General features: G+C 42.3%; 1 protein-coding gene across 2 annotated transcripts in view; it reads right to left on the bottom strand.

The window, feature by feature from the left end:
• Positions 1 to 21,838, bottom strand: part of PALLD (palladin, cytoskeletal associated protein) — a 205,767-nt gene that overhangs the window by 35,511 nt on the left and 148,418 nt on the right. For both annotated transcript variants that reach the window (XM_019534592.1, XM_019534593.1), the window contains exons 9-12: positions 20,466 to 21,164; positions 7,715 to 7,850; positions 4,595 to 4,696; positions 1,570 to 1,791 (exon numbers count right to left, since the gene is read on the bottom strand). In XM_019534592.1, coding sequence (XP_019390137.1) covers positions 1,570 to 1,791; positions 4,595 to 4,696; positions 7,715 to 7,850; positions 20,466 to 21,164 — 1,159 coding nt within the window. The remainder of the gene's footprint in view (positions 1 to 1,569; positions 1,792 to 4,594; positions 4,697 to 7,714; positions 7,851 to 20,465; positions 21,165 to 21,838) is intronic.

The raw sequence follows: 21,838 nt of genomic DNA, 5'->3' as shown, positions 1-21,838 counted from the left end.
TTTGGCCTTTTTATCATTTCTGTATAGCTCCACATGCTCAAAGAACTCTATAAACACATTTTAAAGCTCTGTGTATTTATTAGTGACTAAAACCCAAGCACATACAGTATATAAATTATTTTAATAAATAATACATTAAGTAAAGCTCTTGTGTGCCTGGCAATTTGCCAGTATAGCCCTTGCTGCTTTGAAGGTTGGGGCCCAGGTGAATAATCTATTTTAAGTGAAAAACAGTATGTGGTCACAAGAGGCCACTGTACCAGCCTGCTCTGCATAAGTGTTTTTCTACCATCTTCCCATTTCAGGACAATCATGAAGAAACTGCTTTATAGAGAAAGCTTATGATGTTTTTCTGGCTTTCAGGTTACCTAAATGGCTTAATGGATTAGTACTTAATCATTCAAATTAACCAATGAGACTAGGAGATCCTCTCAAGATTAATTACACAATGTCAACTGAAGTTTTACAGTTTCTCAGAGGAAATACATCCCAAGCCTGGTGCCCACTCCTTCCATATCTCTCTGCATCACACCTGGAGATCCCATATTGTTACTTTTTGAGCTTTAAAATCCTAAAACTCAAAGTCTAAATATGTCTACTAGATATGCTGTTAAGTACCACCCTTAAAGAAATCCTTGCCTATTTCAAGCCAATTTCTTTTAACAAATCTCTATTGAAAAAAGCATGGTGTCTAGGGACAGCTTTTGAGACAAACTTGTGTCTTAAAAACATGAGAATCATAGTACCAAGAGGAGTATCATAATGACATATACCAGGGGTATCAAATACAAGGCCTGTGGGCCAGATCAGCCCATAGAACCATTTCTTCTGGTCCAACAGTAGTCCAATGGACTACTGGAAGGTGGGGGGGCATGGACTGCTGCAGAATTTGGGGTTTCTGGACCCCAAAGGACATGGCCATCAATGGTATACCCAAGCTCTGTTGCCTCCTGCTACCTCCACTCACCTCCAGACCCACACTGCTGCCCAGACACAGCCTTATGCTGCCACACATCTCCTGCCTCCCCATTGCAGCATAACCCCAGCTCCATGTTGCAACCTGGTCAGAGCCCCACACTGCTGCCCGAACGTAGTCCACTACCTGCACCAGATCTGCACTGCTACCCAAACACATCCTCACTAAATCACTGCTAGCCCTGCGGGTCTGGCTTGGGAGGTGTTCCTGTAGTCTGGATTTGGTATGGGCCTAGGATGAGTTTGTCACCCTTGATGTATAAGAAACCTATAGTAAAATTTCCCAATCTCACTTCCAAATGTGCCTTAATCCCAATTACTTTCCTAAAGCCCACTTTTACAAATGTTATCTCTAGACTTAATGGTTGAACTGAGGGATTGGAGAACTGTGCACCTGTAGAGGTGAGCTTCAAGAAGCAGTTCCTTGGCTGGTGTGACCTGTAATAGCTCCACTGGCTTCAAACAAGATGCCAGCTGAGAAACTTCCCCCAAAAGAGAAATCTTGTTCTTGTAATACACAGGGTACTTGTTATTAAAGAGATAATAAATGCATGACCTGTTTCAACAGTAAAAGGAACATACTCTCTTTCTTACCTTTGGATTTGGGTTCCCAGCTACTTTGCATGTAAATGTCACTGGCATTCCTTCAAAGATCTTGTAATGTTTCAGCTTCATCTCAAAGTAGGGGGCTGCACCATTGTCAACAGGATCATCTCCATGTTGTACCTCATCATCTGATTCTTCCACAGGAGATCTCTCCAGCCGGTACTCAATCTCACTGATCAGTCTTTGCTCAAAGCTGGAGACCTTGTACTCCTAACAAGCAAGGGACAATCATGTTAGCATTTGTTTTCATGTACTGCATAGCATGATGTCTTTCTATTGAATTTTATTCAAAACTCTTTGCCAATCCATTAGGATTTTACGTATAGAAGGAAAATGTACTATACTATACTGAAGAAAAGCATAACAATGTGTGCCCCAAATGAATTCCTTATAAAACAAAGAAAACATCTGGCACTAGGCATACACTGTATTTCAAATTGTCGAAGGGTATAAATTTATAAGAAAAAAAAGTCATTGGTTGCTTTTCTTCCATGTTTAGAATAGCATATAGTAATAACAGTATTCTTAAGCAGTTCATAAAAACTGAAAAAACAATCATTTTTTTTCTTTAAGGGTACAGACAGATTTAGGGTGCGTTTCTCTCTCCAAATGGCCAGGAGACCACATGGCTCACATCTGGAATTTGTGCAAAACCCTTACTGCAAGCTGCACTAGAAAGCTGCACTGTGTTGTTTGTGATTATATTTTCCTAGAACAGTGAGAAAGTGGCATCATTAGCAAGTCATGATCAAGGATCCCCAACCCAGCAGGAATAACCACCCCAAATTGCTCTTTCTTTCAAAGAGAGTTTGGGAAAAATATAGCAAAACATTAAAAAGTTAGGGAAAAATAATTTACAGAATTAGAAAAATAGTGCTAGAGGGGACTTTGAGAAGTCAGCTAGTCAAGTTTCTGGCTCAAGCTGGATCATCCTTGTTTACATCATCCCAGGCAAATGTTTATTTAACCAGCTCTTAAAAGTGATGGAGATGCCACAGTTTCTCTAGCTTAGCCACCCTCATAGACAGAAAGTTCTTTCTAATATCCGACCTAAATGCCCCTTGTTGCAATTTAAGCCTATCAGTACTTGTCCTCACCCTTATGGTTGCAGAGAACAATTGATCACCATCCTTTTTATAATAACCCTTTAAAAATTGTATTTGAACACTCTTACCACATCCCCCTCAGGCTTCTTTTCTCTAGTCAAAACAAACTCTCCCCTCATATGTCCTCTGAGTTGTTTCCATTTTTTCTCCTACTTCTGGAAGCTGGACACAGCACTCAAGGTGAGGCAACAACCAGCACTGAACAGAGTAAAAGAATCACTTCCCACACCTTGGATATGATGCCCCATTAATACATCCCAGTGTGCTACTAGCTTTTTTACAACATTACATCGTTGACACATATTCAGTTTGCGATTCATCATAACTCCCAGGTCCTTTTCTGCAATACCACAGCCTAGACAAGGGGTTGAAAGTGTTTTTGGACAGTGTCAAAAACACCTACAAACCTTGACCACAGCCTCAATCCCTTCCCTGCCATTTGCCCTGAGGCATGTGCGCCAACCAAAATGGCTTCACGTTGTCACGCTCTGGCACACATGTCAGGGGTTGCCTACCCCGGCTTTCACAGTCATTTACCATTTTTGTTTGTGCATTTATTGCCCCTTTCAATTGAGGGTGTAATTGGTATAAAATACAAATACTTGTCCAAATTAAATTATAACATAGAGAACTATTATTCTGGCATCTTCAGTAGTTTCTTCCTTCAACTACCCCATTTATACATTCATACACAAATGAATATTCAGAAATACATTTATCTATTAACGTGTTCTCATAAGAAGGTGATTTACATCTTAGAGACAGCTCCCCCCATTCCAGGCAAATTTGATTGGAGGATTAGATTTAACGTCTTCTCTCTACCCCTTAATTTGGTTCTGAAAATAACATGATCACTATGTGCAGAAACAAATGAGTGGCAAGGTAGGTATTTTTTTTACAAACACTTTTCTTATTTTTTGGCATATTTCACCATGACATTTTATCTGATTCATCATCTAAAAAACATAGATTATTACTTAACAAGAGAAGCTGATACAGGGCGCAAAGCACTTTGTCAGGATGTGTTAGAATTACTGGGGAAAGAGGTGGATACCCTTACTACAGTAGTATTGTTGGAATAAAATAGTCTGCATTTATTTACTATAGTGCAAATTTAACACAAGGAGAGTGAGTGCACCCCCCTCCCTTGGGCACTTACTACAATGTCTGGCCAGTGTGTTGCTTCTTGTTATTGAGAAAAGAGAAGGTGAAAGGTACAGGAAATAACAAAAAGTCAATGCACATAAAAAACCGAGAAAGAAAGAAAGAAAGAAAGGTGAAAACTTTAACCTTTTGAATATCCACAGGACTCATTACAGAAGCATCAAGAGAGTGAGCTCCCTGTAAGGGCAGAAAAAAAGATGAAGACTGGCAGTAAAAGGATCAAGAAGAATCCACTACAGTTTTTGGGCGTTCTTTCAGTAGAACTGACTACACATATTGACATAAGCAACTGAATGTCTATAGTATATTCAACAGCAATGCTGACTACTGAACAAGCACTGGAGAATGGTTTTACTAGGCCTATTTAAAACGTTTTGCTGCACTTCTGGTTTGGCTTTATCCAAAAACTAGGGATTACATGAATAAATGACAAAATGGTCTCGAAAGGGCAGAGGATGCATTTTTGCCTTCGGAGGCAGAAAGGTCAGGATAGGACAGAACAAACAGAGAAGCTTAAAGTGGAAAGCAGACATTCAAGAGCTCTTTCACCTTATTCAGTGTGGAAAAACTGAGTTATAACTATATTTTCCACTTTATTGTGTTTATGCATACCACAAGGATTTTTAGTCAACCCCTTCCTTTCTCTTGTATGTACCAGTCCTCCTGCATGCAGACTTCTTGGAGAATATTGCCCAGATGTAACTATGGTAAGAAAAAGGTTATTTTTCTCTGAGCAATGGCACCTGTGTAGTGGGTTCTTCCTCTGGTTCTTGTAAATTAAAGACAGTGGCAGCACTATCTGCACCCAGTAGCCGACGAGCCATCTTTTCCTCATATGTTAACCTCTGCATCAAAACAAAACAAAACAAAACCAAAAATAAACAAACAAAAAAGTGCCAAAAAGTATGAGGTGAGAACAGGAAGGCAAAGCAAAATTCTTATTTCCTATTTAAATAGGGAGTAATTAATGTCTGCATCCGGAAATACGAGCCATTTATGAATAAATGAGCTGTGTCATACTTTCAGTATTGCAGAGTACCTGGACATAGGATCTTTAATTCTTAACAATTCATCTTGTGTTAGTGCTTTACCCCATTTCCGGAAATCAATAATCTATTTGTGTCATCAAAATTATTTCCACAATACATAAGCAGATTATGATTTCAGAGGAGAAATGAGAAGAAAAGCAGATAAAATTATTAAGCAACAAAGAACCAATTTCATGCCAATGTTCTTATTAAGTAAGAACAATACAAAAGATAGTCTGAAAAGATATGGCATAATCCAACCACACAAGAATACTCTATAAGGAATAGGAAGTAGCTTCATTTTAGGCCTTCTTTGAAAGAGGCAAAAATTTTTTAACTTGGCTTTAAATAAAGTTAACAAAAGCAATGTCAAGATAATCAAAATGGAAAACTTTTGCTACCCTGTGGTTGCATCTAGGTGAGACATTTACTGCAGAGTTGACTAATTAGCTCCACAATAAACATCTTGGCAGCTACTCATACAGAGCAATTAGCTTAGAGTAAACTAATTAAATCCAGGGCAGGATAGTACTTGTATTTTTACAAGTAATATCATGCCTTGGAGTTAATTAGTTTACTCTGCAGTACTGCATGTGTAGATGCTGACATGGCTGGCCTGGGGCCTGAGGGTGCTTCGGTGTGAGGGCTGACTGCCAGCTAGCCCCACACTGGAGCACCCTTGTGCCCCAGCCAACTCTTCTGCAGCATGTTGAGCTGGGAGAGCAACCCTAGGTTGGCAGGCTGACTCTCAGGGCCCCCTGCCAGCCAGGGCTGCTCTTATGCAGCTCAATATGCTGCAGTCCCAGGCGCACGTTCAAATGGCATGCCTGGGAGTAATAAATTCCAGAGCAGTAAACTCCACAATTTATTGCTTCGCATTAATTGCATATGTAGATGTACCCTGTTGATACTAGAAATCCTCACTTCTACTGGCACTGTGATTGCCTATACATTAGAACCACAAGTGACAGGATCTTCAGCCAAGGATATCAAGAAGAGATTCTTCTATTTTTTCAAAGAAAGTGAAGACAAATTTATATAAAATATCTTTCTGTAGAATTTGGATTTTCTGTTTCTCTTTACACTTCTTTATAATAAGGAGACACCTCAGAAGACACTGTCAGCTAGCAGAGATTAAGACACTGATTTGTTACATATATAAATCAGTAGAGATTTGCTTTATTTTTCCTTCTAATGTGAATATAAATTTTTGCTTCGTATTTAAACATTTTCTTGCAAGTCAAATATTGCAGAATAATATTTGCATATTAAAGTGATACTAAGCGTGAAAAAAAAAGAACTCATTTAAGGAAAAAGTTAGCTTTGTTTCATTCTTTCAGCTTTGGGAAGCTAAACCAAACATGTAGGACCAAAGCCCCACCTAAGGTAATTTGGGATTCACAAACTGGGTGTCCTCCATGCTAGTGGATTTGATCATGTACATCAGCTTAGCGCTTTGATCACTCAACCAGGTGGCTGAAGATCTGGATTATAGGCCTGTAGGGGACTCATATCATCTTTTATGAGAATGCTCTAACTACTAGTCTATACAATAGACTGACAGCAGAATAAGCAGGAGTGAATGAGAGAGGCACTAACTCTGGACACCAAGTTAGGAAGGGCACTGGAATCGCCCCTCACCCCCGCAGAGTTTGTGCTCAGGCAGCAAGAGCAGCCTCATGGCTTACTCTGCTGGGATCTCCAAAACAGTCCCTGGCTGCTGCTGCTGATTTAGGAGTAGGCTGTCCATATTATGTTTAAAGAAATCCTGGAAACTGCCCCCAGTGCTGCTGGAGACAGAGATGGAAGAGTAGGGGTTGGGACACAGCTCAGCACAGAGGTAGAGGGGCATGATACACCAGGTAGGCAGCAGGTAGGCACCGTTGGAGCAGGCCCCACCCCACCCACATGTGGTTCCCTTGGCTTCTCCTGAGCAGTGGCTGGAAGTGGGGGGGTGGAGGATAGTTTACTCCCACACAGAAGCAGCAGTGCCTGTCTGCCCAACTGCCTGGCACACCATGCCACTCTCCCTCCTCACCAGACAGCACCCTGTGCCCCTCAATTCCAGGACTTTTGATTTAATTTTCACCAATTGGCTGGGAGGATGGGACAGCCTACGAAACCTGGGACTGTCTTGGCCAAACAAGGATGCATGGTCACTCTATTTAAGAGCAACAGCTGAGATGGGCAGAATACCCAATGGTGGTGAGCAGCAACAGCTCAGTCAAGGACTTTTAGGAGTTCCTGGCATGGATAAGATTGCAGCGTTTCCCCACTCCCAGTCTGGGAACTGCATGCCCTACTCCCCTGCCTTGGAACCTGTGCGCACTCTCCCCTTGGTTTTGATCTTTGATATCCAGCTTGTTTCTATCTTTAATCAAAGACTACTGAATGTCAAACAAATAAATACTTATTAACTATATATATAGTGTGTGTATGTCTGTATAATAACATATATGACTCCAGTAATTATAAAACAACATGGGCACATCTACACGTCACCCTACATCACCATAGTGATGCACTATGTCACCGTATGGCACGCTACAGCCACAAAGTGATCACATGAGTCTACACATGATTGGCCGCTACTTTGCTATAGTGGCATGCCCCCCCATTTTAGTACATCACTACGGTGAAGTAGTAGTGAAATCTAACGGTACACAACACGCATGGAGCAGTACAGGCAGTTACTGTGCTGTGTTTTAGTACTTCTAAAAGGAAGTACTAAAGCATGGCACCATAGCAACAGTGACATGTAGACCCAATAAGTATGGACAGGAATTATGAGAGAAACGAAGCATAATATCCCCATTGTTTTTTATGTTTAAATACCGGTTGGCCATTGTTCAGAAGATCTTCTTTGAAGCGAAGTTTTCTTTCTAGGTCTTGTATGACAGCATCTTTTGTCCCTTGAATCTCTTCATCAGATGCTATCCTAGAAGTTCTGCCTGTTTTCTTTGGAAATCCCCTGCAAAACAATACAAGAAAGGACCATGCTTTTTCTGAACAATTAGCATTTGAGAACTGCTGAATGAAATCCTACTGTTAATGAAATCAGTGGGTGTTTTGCCAATAACCTTACCAGGGCCAAGATCTCACCTTTCCTGCCCAAACCCATGATATTCAAGCTGAGAACCTGTATTGTTATATTTTATTTTTCTTATAATGTAATAGAGTTGTATGTTATTAATATATGAACACACATGCACACACACATAATTTTTTTCCATCTCCAAGTCTGCACCTACTAAATTATCAGTAAGTATGCAGAAGTCTAGCTGAAGTCATTCAGTCCTGTTAACTCATTTTACTGAGATCTGTAGGGCAGTTTAGGGGCAATAATTCATTTTTTTAACTTGAGCATTACTTACAGTAGATTGAGGTACTGCTGTAGTGGCTCAATAGTGAAACTGCGGATAGCACTGGCAATGGGGATACAGTGATCCCCAAAGGAGAAGGCGTGACTTGTGGAGCAAGCCAGGGGAAGCTGAGAGTGTACTGTGAGCACAGTAGCAGATGGGGAACTACATCCTAGTCATTAGTTAATTATTTAATAAAATTGACCCATCCTGCAGATTTGAATAGCATAGAATGTTAGAGTAACTTAAGAGTAACTTAAATTCACTCTTTATAACTTTGCAGGCACATGCCTAGGAAGATATTAGAACATATTAATAAAATAATTAAATTTGGAAGCACCTAAAGGGTAATAAGACAATAAATTAGAGCCAATATAGATTTGTCAAGAACATATTATGTCCTGCTAATCCAATTTCCTTCTTTGACAAGGTAACTGCCTTAGGAATGGAGAAAGAAGTAGATGTGATATACCTTGGCTGTAAGGCTTTGGATACAATCCCATTCCATGCTTATAAGAAAACTAGGGAACATTAGTCTAGATGGATGCATAACTTGTTGAAAGCAATACTGATTAATAGTTTGCTGTCAATTTAGGAGAATACCCTGAGTCCCATACCATTATAGTTTTAATTAGCAAAGAGTACTCTTATAACATTTGCAGATTACACTAAACCTGGAGGAGTTCCAAGCACTTCTGAAGACAGGATTAGAATTCAAAATTGTCTTAGAAAATGGAAAATGGTCTGATGTTAACATGATGAAATTCAATAAAAGGCAAGTACAAGTCACTTGTAAAATGAAAAGGAGAAATAATTTATTATGGCAGCAGTACCACAGAAAAGGACCTAGGGATTATCATGGACCACAACGGAATATGAGTCTACAATGTGATGCAGCTTTAAAAAGGGCTCCTCTCATTCCTGAATAGATTAACATGAGTCTCATACATAAATATGTAGATAAAAAGTATGTTCTGTTCAGTTCTGGCTATATCTCAGTTGGAATCCTGTGTCCAGTTTTGGGAAACATACTTTAGAAAAGGTGTAGACAAACTGGAGACTGTCTGATGGAGAGCAAAAAAAAAAGTTTAGGAATCGACTTACAAGAAAAGGCTGAAGTAACTGGGTTTGTTTAGTCTAGAACAGTGGTTCTGAACCTTTTTCCCACAGGCACCCTTTGCCAAGATCAATGGCTTGTCCTGACCCACACCCCTCTGGCCCTGCCAGTGTGCAACCCACAGTCCTTCACCCCTCTGCCCTGCCAATCTCAGCACCTGGCCACCTTCCCACTACTTTCATCTGGCTGCTGGGGCTGCTCCCACAACCCGGCCTGGCTGCATCCTGGCCATGCCCCCAGCAGCCACTTGCAGGCTGGAACACTGCAAAAGCTCACGTTTGCCCTTGCAGGCTGGAACGCTTCTAGCCTGCACAGGGAAACCTGCGCTTTCGCACATTCTTCTTGGACAGGCTTGCAACCCTTAGAAATACTCTTGCAACCCACTTTTGGGTTGTGACCTACAGGTTGAGAAATGCTAGAAAATGAAGACTGATGGGTGACAATGATAATAGTCCTCAAATATGTAAGGGTTTATTTTATGTGTTCCACTGTTCTTCATGTCCCAAAAAAGTAAGATAAGAAGTAATTATCTTAATTTTCATCATGAAAGATTCAGGTTAGTTATTAGGAAAAACAAATTATATTAGCTAAGCACTGGATCAGATTACTTAGGGAGGTTGTGATATCCCTGTCATGGGAGATTTTTGTGAATAAGTTAGGCAAATAAGTGTCAGGAATGGTCTAGGTATCTTTGGTACCACTTCAGAACAGAGGGATAGACTAGATCAGTGGCATGCAGTGTTTTGGCCCCTTGGGCCAGATGAGTGGTGTAGGGCTAGACTGGGGGTTGGATGAGACCCTGCACATCAGAATCAGGCCTGCATGTGCACTGGACCCCGTACTGGCTCTGCCCAGCCCCATGTGCCACGATGGGGCCTCAGGGCTCCACACCACCACCACTTGGCCTCACAAGCCATGTTTGCTAGGATTAGGCCCTGTGCCACCCCATGTGCCAGTATTGGGCCCCATGCTGCCCTGTGCACCCAATCTAGTGTGTAGGGCCATAGCCTGTAGGACTCCCCGTGGACCCATGAGGAGCCACATGTTCCAGATAACATGGCACCAGAGCCAGATCTAGCCTTTGGGCTGGGGGTTAAGCATCACTGGACTAAATGACCCTTGTAGTCCTTTTCAGCCCTTTTAACTTCACACAGTGTATGGGCTTGGGTGACTGTACCCAGGGTCATCCCTTGGGGGGGGCCCAATCGGGGCAACTGCCCCAGGCCCGGCAGACAGGCCCCAAGGGTGCCACCACTCTGCGGGGTTGCTGCATGCTGCCAATTTTGTGCTCCAGCTGCTTGCCTCCTCCTCCCCCCCGCCCAGGCCCCGCACAGGCTGATATGCCGCACAGGCTGATATGCCCCAGGCCCCACACACCCCTAGGGGCAGGCACACTGTACCTATTCCATGCCAACTGCTACGATGGAATGGGTACAGTCACCCAAGCATCTAGTAGTTCTTCAAAAGCCACATTCAGGGAAGTTAGGAGGTTATATCATGTTAAAAATGGGGGAAATCAGGCTTGGGGTGGGGATTGGGGACCACAGGAGGGATGAAGAAGCAGGTAGGATCTGTAGAGGCCAGACAGTGTCAACAGTAGTGATCTGAGGTGGGTGGGGGAGTGATGATAGGCAGCATCCGTGGGAGCAATTGGGGACTGGAGTGAAGAGGGCAGGCAGCATCTGCAGGACAGATGGGGGGCAGGATCCATGGGGGGTTGGTGGGGTCCATAAAGATTAGATGGGATCAGGGCAGCTTTTGGGGTCTGCAGGGAGGCTTGTGGGAGGACCAGAGGTTATTTTTAGCCTCCCTGACCCTCCCCAGAATATCTATACCCCCAGTCCTTCCTCCATTCCTCCCATCAATACTTACTTCTTCAGCTCCCGGTAGCAGAGAACACAGAAAAATCTGGCACCCAGAGTAGTTTGTTGGATGGAAAGTTGGAGGGAGGATGGCTGGTCCATGGGGATGCGGGGAGCTAAAAATAGGCCAGTGCCAGGAGTCAGGTATGAAAAATGCACCCCCGGAGCAGAGGTCAGTGGCTGGGCTTTCCTGGCTCCAGGGCTGTGCAGGTAACTGTACTGAAGTTCCATGCACTGGTCTAACCTAGATCTACTAAGTTTGAGTGTATATCGATCCAAGTTCTCTTAGACAAGGTTCTGCCATTTTAGATTGTTTTGTGTGCACGGAATTTCTGTACTATTATGGATTTAAATGACTTCTGATCACTGAGACTGGGTCTAAGTATAAAGTCCACACCTGGGTGAACTAAGTTAGATTCGGTAGTCATTTTTACCCAATCTAACCTTCCCCTAACCTCCCCGAATGTCTGCACTTAGCCAAAGTCACACACACACACACACACACACACACACACACACACACACACACACGTAGCTAATCAAGTCTATTTTGAGCAGAGAAGGGGATAAAGGAGAACCATGTTCCCCACATGAAGATGCTCTATTCCTAATCCCCTGTATTAAATCATTTGCCCATAAACAAGAATTAACTCATCATAGGAGCTTCAACATAGCCACAGGCACACAGGTAAATAGAAGGGGCAAAAAGATGGCCATAGCTACCATGCTGTAGGAGACAAAGCCTCAGTATTTCCAAGGACCTTGCTATGCATTGTCATAAACTCTCAATTCTGCCACAGGCCAATACTTCCCATCTGTCTCACTGGTCTCCAAAGCATGGCCCTTGAAGTTTGAGCAACACTTGAACCTGGTTTGAAACCTCCAGGGCTTTTCACAGTGAAAGCAGACCAGCATCTCAAATTAATGCCATTGTCATAGAATCATAGACAATTAGGGTAGAAAGGGACCTCAAGAGGTCATCTAGTCCAACCTCCTGCTCAAAACAGGGCCATCCCCAACTAGATCATCCCAGCCAAAGCTTTGTCTAGCTGAGTTTTGAAAACCTCCAAGGATGGAGATTTTACCACCTCTCTGGGTAACTTGTTCCAGTGTTTTACTACCCTCCTGCACATGAAACTGTATCCTCAAAATTCCCTATTTACTTCAAAAGCAGTTCTTGAACTGATGTTATTATATGGTGTTGCTTGCCTCAAGCCATCTATAGACCGGTTTTTGCAATGGATTTTCACTATATCTGTATGCTTTCTATATATACTCTCTATGTATACCCAGAATTCCTGCCTCTTCTCTTTTTAAGCTGCCTATGTTCATTTTTCTTGGGAACAAGAACCGACAAAATGTGCTTCCAACTTATACATGTAAATAATGTCCATTTTTTGTCTAATTGATTTTCTGGGCCCAATGGGAAGGTCAAGACTGTGTGAGACAAGGAACAATCAAAACATAGATGCACTTAAACCTGCACATGAAACTGTATCTCCAAAATTCCCACTAACTTCAAAACCAGTTGCTAAAATGATGTTATAGCCATGATGGATCCGGGAAATATGGAAAAGGCAAGAGTTTTTGTGGGTGATATCATTTACTGGATCAAATGCCTGGGTGGGATAGACAGAGATAAACTTTCTGATATCCTTCCTTGAGTCTCTGGGAGAGAAGCAGACACAACAGTGCTAAACAGCAGACGGAACAGAGGCTTTTGTAAAACTCCATACATAAATACAAACAGGATACAAAAGAAATTGTCAGGTAGCCAGCAGAGAAGAGAGAGGTAGTAAAAGCCTGATAAGTGGAAAGCAGGATTCTTCAGGAAGGTTGTTATCACCTGTGAAGTTCAGAGATTAGCAAGAGTCTGCAGAGTACAATGGATTGATTACCTCTGAAAATGAGATCATTTACTTAGATGCTTGGACATGAATTTGGATGCCTAACTTCAAGCTTGTACACTGGATTTCTTTTTGCCAGGAAGGGCACAGGGAAGCTGGCTATATGCACTCCACATATTTCAGTGTAATTCACATACAGCAATTTTTCACAGCAAAGAATTTTGGAAACTTCACTTGACTCTAGGCAGGATTGAATACTTGGTATAAGATGTATTTACAATGCATGCCAATTCAGCAACACTTTTCATGCTTTAATTACAAAGAGCGTGCCTTGGATAAGATTCGTTGCACTCTTCCTTCCCACAGTATAAACAAGGGCAACAGGCTGGTTGCTGTTATACTTCCAAGAACATATTCTTTTCTGCCATCAGTATGGCTCAGTTTCACAGAAAGCAAAATCAGTTCTCTGGTACTAAGGTAAAGAACAGTAATTTAATTCTCCTTTTATAACTAAAGCCTGAAAAAAAAGTCTGCCCAAGCTTCCGGCATACAGCAAATTCCCATTCGTTTAATGTATTTTCAATTACTTTAAGCTCAAAATTACTGTAACCTTTGAAGCTGCAGCTGCACATCGAGAACAAATGTTTTTAGTTTGATCTTGTCATACATAGTATGAGGTCTTAAGACACTAGAATTCAACTCTGCTCCATAGTGCTAATTAAATGCACTTGATTTAATGGAGAACTGCCTGGGGCAGTCCTGATTAAGGGATGTTTCCAACAATATGAAACAAAAGGTGATAAAGTTCACCTATTAACCCCAACAAAGTACCTCAGCAAGGAAAAAGCAAGAGACTAAGTGAAAATAAAACACATCTTGCCTAGGCTCTGGCTGTGATCAAAGCTATCATATGTAATACATATTTCCCCAATATGCTTGATTCTTTTTGAGAGGCTGGAAAACAGCCTTTTACCTAAAGCTGAAGAATCATCACTCTCTAGGCATATAAATGCATTTTTATCTAATGAAAAGCACAGTCAGTCTTTTTATTTCCCTGTCCAAGGCATTGCACTTGGGAGCATTTCTGCTCTAAGTTAGCATAATGGTATTGATTACTATAATTAGCTAAGTACCTTCTGGCTGTCAGACTGGAGATAGTGTCATATCCATTGTAAGCTGTTTTTCAAGGACATGCATGTGTGTTTGATTTCAATTTTAAAACTCCAGTCCATCTGGAAGCTCTGATTGTCCAGGTGAGACAAATCTTATCCTTTACTATGATTATTTTGTATGTATTGGAACTGAAAGTCATGAAGAAGATGAATTATTAGAGCACTGGCTGGAGCCAGCTGCCCAGAGAGGGTGGATGAATTGCAAACTTCTCTACACAGCACAGCTCAAGGACCCTAGTCCTGGTCTGAAACATCTAATCTGTTGTATTCCGGTGTCTGCCTTGACAGGGAGACTGACAATTGTGCCAAAAGTGTGCGACTACATAAGATTCAATAGGGACTGAGCAGAGCTCAAACTCAATTTTATTTGTGATTTACCTGGAAGACTAACCTGTCCGTGGTTGCTGAAAAGCCAGTGTATGAGGACACTCCAGCCAACAGCCCTTCTTTTATTTACTTATTTTTTACATGCAAAAATCAATAAACATCTGAGTAAAAAGAGGAACCCTCGGAATGAATTATAGATATACCTTCATAAATGATCTGTGGACATTTAAAAAAAAATCTGTGCTAGGGCCCAGAACGACAACATGTCTAGGACACCAGCCAGGCTGGTAGGCCAAAAAGCAACAAAAAATGGCTCAGGCCTTACTGCATAACTTTCAGTAAATAAATCAGTACACAAACACTCTCTCTTTCCAACAGAATGCACGTGCATCACTGGCTTGTTTTGCAAATGCTGACAGTAAGTCACTTGCCATTTTAAAAGCTTTTTCATACATCTGCAGCAATCATTTGGAAAAAGAAACAGATAAAAAACATCTGGAAAATAAAGCCTTCCAGCTGCAACCACTGTCAAGACACAGTAGGTCAGGTTTTTGGCTATTGCTCCAACCCTGAGTGTCCTTCCCATTTGTGTACTTCCCCTTGAGTGACTTGCAACAACATTTGGTTTATAAGTGTGACTTGGGGGCATGACTTGGATTTCAAAGGTCAGATGCTGAGATACATGGGGGTTATGTTTATTCATCTTATTTTAAGATGAATAAAAAGGATGCATATTTTGTGATAACTTGTTAAGAGTACATGTTTCTTAAAATTTAAAAGTTCTATGTGAACTACAACATGGATGCTTCATACCACAGATGAGGAAAATCTCTTCATAACCTTGATAACCATACTGGTCCTGGCCTCCTTTATCTTGAGCGCATCTGGTGCCCAAGATGAAGTACACACGGAAAACAACAAAGCAGTAAACTTTAAACTAGGGGCAGCACTATCGTGTAATGCAGGGGTTTTCAACCTTTTTTAGTCTTAAGTACCCCCAGCGGCTGGATGCCGAGTGGAAGTGGGAAGGTTGTGCATGGTGGGATGCCAAGAGGGGGTTGGTATGTGGCTGGATGCCAAGAAAGGGGGTGGCATGTGGCTGGACGCTGAGCAGAGAGGCAGGGACGGCGTGCAGAGGGGCGCTGCTGCCCTGACCCTGTCTTGGCCTTGCTCCTGGGAGGCGACGGTGCTCTGTCTCCACCCACTCACATGTACCCCCTACGACCGGTCCAAGTACGGGCAGGGGTATGCATACCTCTGGTTGACAACCTCTGGTGTAAACCTATATCTGCCAGTGAGTTCCTCTGTGTGATTTCATTCCTGGTTTTTAATCTCTACATGACTCTATTTTCCCTCCCACCCTTTGCCCAATCCAGTGGTGTTCAATTTTTTGGCCCTGCATGCGAGATGAGTGGGGCGGGCTTGGTCTGTGGGCCAGACTGGGCCCCATGAGCTAAGATTAGGTCCTGTGCCTGCATGAAATTTTGCAGCAATGGAGCAGCAATTAAAGCTGCCACCACTCCCCAGTCACCAATTTTTCAGTCCCATCGGCCAGATTACACAGCTCTGAGGACTGTAGCGGGCCCATGGCCTGCGAATTGAGCACCCCTGGCATAATATATTTAGACTGCAAGAATTTCAAGTGATTCTCTCTCAGTATGTTTGCCCACTATACACAATAGGGACACAACCTTAGTTTGGCCCTTCTACCCTAGCTGTAGTGCCAAAATAACAACAAGGGGATTCCTTTATTACCTTTTCCTTACCCTCTGACAAATCCCAAGACTAGAATCTGGAAGTATCCATTGCTTGCGGGGAAAGAAGGGGGCTGGATAATAAAAAATGACCCTTACTGTTAGCTGGAATCCAGCTTCTCTTGAGATACATTTTCATGATCCAAAGGGATAAGTTTGGTATGGTGACCTCCTTCAAGGGAACAGAAGCCATCTTAACCTTTTCCCTCAATTCTGTGATGGAATTTTTTAAAAGGAGCTCCCAGAAGTGCAAATAGACATATAGATATTTTAGCATAAAGCATATCACCTACAACTTCAGTTTCTGCAACTGTGACAAGAATGATTAATAATAACAAGGAAATAAATGCCAGATTTATATAGGACAGTAATAAATTGTGCCCTAACGTAAATGATGGCCTTTGCAATAAGAGGCCACTGAGAGTTATATTCTGACAATATGGAGATGCCTGGCTTTCCCTCATGATGCTAACAACCATTACTGACAGGCTGAAGGAATCTGAAGGCTAGTAAAACATTTGGCATCACAATGCCAAATGATGCAGAGTTTAATATGGAGAACAAGTCTGAAAGAGCAGACCAGCTGTTTTGGCTCAAGCAAAGGCAAAAACCACTGTACTGCTCCTTGTCCCTTCCTGCCATAATTCCCACAGATCTCTGAGATTTGATTTAAGTTTTTGAAGACCATGGAAACAGTAATTAAATTTAGTATCAGCAATGATGGAAAAAAAACAGCTTATGTTAATTATACAAGAGAGTGTAAACAGGATCCATTCCAAAGCAATGTTTTCTTTTCTGTTTAAAAGGCTTGGTTAACTTAGTGCTTGCTGTTTCTATTCCTGTCTACAGTCCTGGCCTTTCAACAGCTTGCCACATTTTGATATTTTCTGTTAGTGACCAAGGCAACGGTACTGAAGAACAGGACTACTCAAAGGAAAGAGCTGCTAACAGAAGTTCCTTTCAAAAGCCATACCCAAAAGCTCAAAATGCATGTTTATTCTACATTAAAAGGGATTCAGTTTCTTCCTGTGGATGACTAACATGCCTTCTTTCTAATGGTTTTACACGCTACATTTAAAGACACTCTCTTTCTGGTGATCTGCTTTACACTCATACCAACTCGATGATATATAAAGCTTGTGTGGCTGCAAAAGAAAGAATTTGGCTTTATAGCTTTAATATTTTGCCATAATAACTGATAGAAGCTTGGGCTTGCTTCCATAGATTTAGGTTAGTAAGCAAAAAGGGCCCGATGCTGGCTTTGGTTACATGGGCCCCTTCTTTTAAATTAGTAAGGGGTTACCCTACACATGGGTAGATCCAGGATTTTGTAAAGGGGGTGCAGGACCAGCAGTTGGCACTGCAGGGCTAGCCGAACCTTGCTTTCAGTTTCCCCCACCCACCAGGACAGGCAGACCACACTGCAGGAACAGCAGCCAAGGACTATATTAAATCCTTGAATTCGGTAATAATCTCTCCAACTTTTTCTTAGCTCCCTCTCCCTTTCACTCCTGCACCTCCTTCCCTCTCCCTCCCCTTGCCCTCTGGGCTCATAAAGGGAAGACCTACCTGTCATCACCACTACTGTTGTCCCTGGCTGAGCCTGGCTGTGGCTGGAATGGGACAGGAGCAGTTCTGGAGCTCCCCCTGCCCCTGAGCCAGCCAGGGGCAGCAGCTGATAGGAGACGTGGGGAATGGGAAGGGAAGTGCTGCTGAGCATGGAGCAGAAAGGGGGGGTGCTGAGACAGGGATTTCTTACCTGCTTTGGGAACCTTAAAAATGTCCCTAGCTGCTACTGTTATAGTGTGGTCCAAAAGGGAGGATGTGACTGAGCCACTGCATCCCCTCTGGATCCACCTCTAACCAGTGCCATACCTAGACTCCTGATGGCCCCAGGCAAACTTTTAGTATTAGGCCCCCCTTTGCCAGAGATAATGATAATAATAAATTGGACAACAGAAAAAAAAATTACCATTTTTGGGCCCCCTTTCTGTCCAAGCCCCAGATGGCTGCCCGGTTCACCCATGCCTGTTTTACCTATGCATGGAGCTGAATTCAGAAAATCTACTCATCTCTATACTGTTCTTTAGATTAGATGAAGAATATAAGGCATCCACCATCAGTTTCCTGGACAAATTCTACTGAAATAAACAAACAATATTTATAACCACTCAAAAAGTTTGAATTGGCTACAGAGCTCTTTTTGAGCATGGAGAGATAAATGCAGATGCCCAACTTACATCATTTTTGTACACTGATGCTAATTACACTGGGATTTAGAACAGAGAAATAATAGGGTTATACTGTGGTAGCTCATATGGAAGTCTACTGTACTTCATAGCTAGACAGTGGGGACTGTGTAGTAACAGCGTTTCTGCCCTTAGCTAACAGCCATACCCCACGATGGACTCAAACTGATGGAATTTAAACCATGTGGATTGACGTAGCTTATGTTGGCAGAACGTTATGCCTGATCCTTTCAGAGGAAGAAACAGAGTGAGAAGAGTGTTCAACATTGAAAAAAAACAAGACAAAGGGGGAAGCAGACACTCCAAGAAACAAATAAAGGAAAGGTATAACTTATGTAATAAGAAAAAGATGGGGGAAAAGAAGAAAAGATGACCTATCAGGGAGGGAGAAGGATTATTTTTTAAATTATGCTATATATCTTTTAATGTCTTTGAATGTAATAATTAACATTACAAATACTTTTCTTACTCTACAAATACAGTCAATAACAACCCTGAGTGGGTGACAGGAGTGCTGTAAGAAGCACCTTTGCAAACAGAAGGCCACACAGAGTGCAAGTAAACAAAGGATAGCCTCAGACATTTGTGGGAGGCCATATCTGTCAAACTCTTTTGAATGAATACTCAAAATAGTAAGGTAGTGTGACTGCTAGAACTAGATATCACTAGAGGAACTGAGCCAGTGGAAAGAAGGAGACAGGAAGGCAGGAAACCACTACTAAAGTGACTACAAGAGTGAATGATACTATTCATTTTCTCCTCAATTCTGTTTACTTTGTAGCCCAAGTTTATAATGAGGTAGAGGACAGAAGTCTAGATAAATGCTATTTTTAAAGCCTATGCCTGATTTACTACTTTGATAGCTGGTCTTCCGTCACATAACTTGGATTGAAATAACAGAAGTTCCTGCTGCAGCAAATCTGCACCTGAGCAAGTCACCTAGGTACTACAGATATGTTTAGAAAACCTTTTAGACAAACTTATAAATAAGCCTACTGTCCATCTATTCCCATTTCTTTAGCATTTCACTTTGTTTTCCAAGGATGGAATGAGAGTCTAGTGCCAGCGGAAAGACAAACTGAACTACACTGGGCTTTTGGCATGCTTCAAACAATATTTTAGTTTGGAGGAAAGACAAAAGGGGGGAGTAAATATATGAAGCCGATGTTATTTATTTTCTTTTTTTCTCTACACACTGTTCATCCGTACCCCCAGCACCAAGCCCTTTTTTTCTACAGATCCTTAGGAAGGTGCTAACCAGAAGTCAGTATGGCATCCTGAAAACTTTGTTTTCTACTTTTAAGCCTTAAGTATCATGAAAGATTTGCAAGTCAATGCAAGTGGAACATGGTTTCAGGATTTCTGACCAATGGTTATTTTCCTGACTCTTCTCCATGCACAGAAGTAACAGGGGTTGGAGACTTTTATTTTATGAAAGTGATTATAATTCTGGCTAAAAGGATATTTCTTTGCAATTCCTTACACTGATTATATAAGCACACAGAACCAGAAGGGACTTTCTGGATCATAAGGTCCTGTCCTCTGATAGCACATGCAGCCCTGTCATATAATTCCTTTCATAAACTTATCAAGCTCCATGTTAAAGCAAGTTAAGTTTCTTGCCCTCATTCTTATTAGAAGAGATGTTCCAGAGCCTACTTCCTGTGATGGTTAAAAACCTTCGTCTCCTATCTAGTCGAGTCATTCATGTTTATATATATTTGTCCCTGTGCCAACATTCTTTTAGCTTAAATCGCTCATTTCCCTGCCCTGTGTTTACAGTTTTAGATAACAAGAGGACACAGGGCCTGCGAGGGTCTAAAAATGAAAGAGAAGCAACACGCCTCATTAACGATAAAATAAAATGTAAGAAGGTCATCAGCTGTGTATACTTACGGAGGTGTGACACCTTTTGGAAGTCCTAGTGCGTTGACAGGGATGGGTGGTGGCTGGGATGGTAGCATGGAGCTGAGGAAAGCTGCTGGAGACTGGTTGGAGTTAGAGAATCTAGCTGTTGGAGAGAGGCTGTGGGAAGGTGAGGAAACCAAACTAGGGAGAGGAGGGGGTGGAGGAGGAGGAAGCGGAAAGGAATCAGAAACTGCAAATGTTGCAGTTGGACTAAAGACTGGTGGAGGTGGTGGCGGGGGAGAGGGAGATGAAGGAGACCAGGGGTACTCCCCTTCTGGGGCAAACTGCTGGGAGAAAGGAGGAACAGGTGCTCGGCCAAATTGTTTCTGAGAGGTGGTTGGAGAAATTGGAGATGGAAGACTGGACGTGGATGATCCAGATGAAGGGGTCACATAACCTGAGGCAGGACTGATGTTCTGAGCAGCAATGAACTGTTTCGGCCGGGCATAGTTGAAGGAGCTGGATGACTGCATGTTGGGAGAAGTGTGGGAGTTGAGAACGCTCATTTGCACGGGAGAAGTGACAGACTGACTGGACTCAAGCTCCTGGAATGACGGGGGAGGAGGAAAAGAAGGAGAAGAGGGAGGATTTGGATGGGCACCAAGTTGCTGTTGATGATGATACCGCTGGCCACCTTCTTGTTCCAGACGAATTTGGTTCTGTAGTTGCTTTAGCTTTAGAGGGTCTCTGTATAAGAAGAAAGAATAATTATTGGTCAGAGATTTGGTGCTGCAGGGGGAAAAGATGAAAACAAAAAGACAGTCTCAGATACTGAATATTTTATAGGTATTTTAAAAAAGGAAGTTGGAATTTGGAAGGATCTACGTGTCTGATTCTGAAGCCTCTCTCATTGCTGGTAAAGTCTCTAATAGAACACACATTTGATATCAAGCTGACACAACCCTTGGCTAGAACTGAAAGACCATTTATAAACTGTATCTTTAATTATGCCATGAATCATTGCTAATGAGAATGGAAAATCTAAATGAAGTTAGGCGATTTAGTTGGATGCTCATTTAAAGCTTTTCACAATGGATGCAAACCTTTTGGCTAAGTACAGATAGTCAAAAAGCCCTAGGCTGAATCAATTTAGTCTTTGAAGGTTCGTTTAAGCTGCAGAGTTTAAACTGAAAAGCAAGTGAACTTCTAATTCAGGAGATGCAGCCACATGCCTGCAGTGGCTCAGGCAGGTGCTAGAGCACACCTCTTGCCAGCCACTGCCAAAAGGAAGGGAAGAGAGAAGCCCTCCAAGACTTTCCCCCCATCTGTGCTTGAGCGGAGGGGGCATGGCTAGGCCCCAGCCCAGGGCTAGCACAGCTGAGGCCAGGGGGAGGGGTGCTTGAAACCTCTCATCATGGCCC

The sequence above is a fragment of the Crocodylus porosus genome, unplaced genomic scaffold (assembly GCF_001723895.1).
Source record: "Crocodylus porosus isolate Cpor-Errol unplaced genomic scaffold, CroPor_comp1, whole genome shotgun sequence".
In the NCBI taxonomy this organism is placed as follows: Eukaryota; Metazoa; Chordata; order Crocodylia; family Crocodylidae; genus Crocodylus; species Crocodylus porosus.
This window is presented reverse-complemented; position numbering and strand designations above follow the sequence as displayed.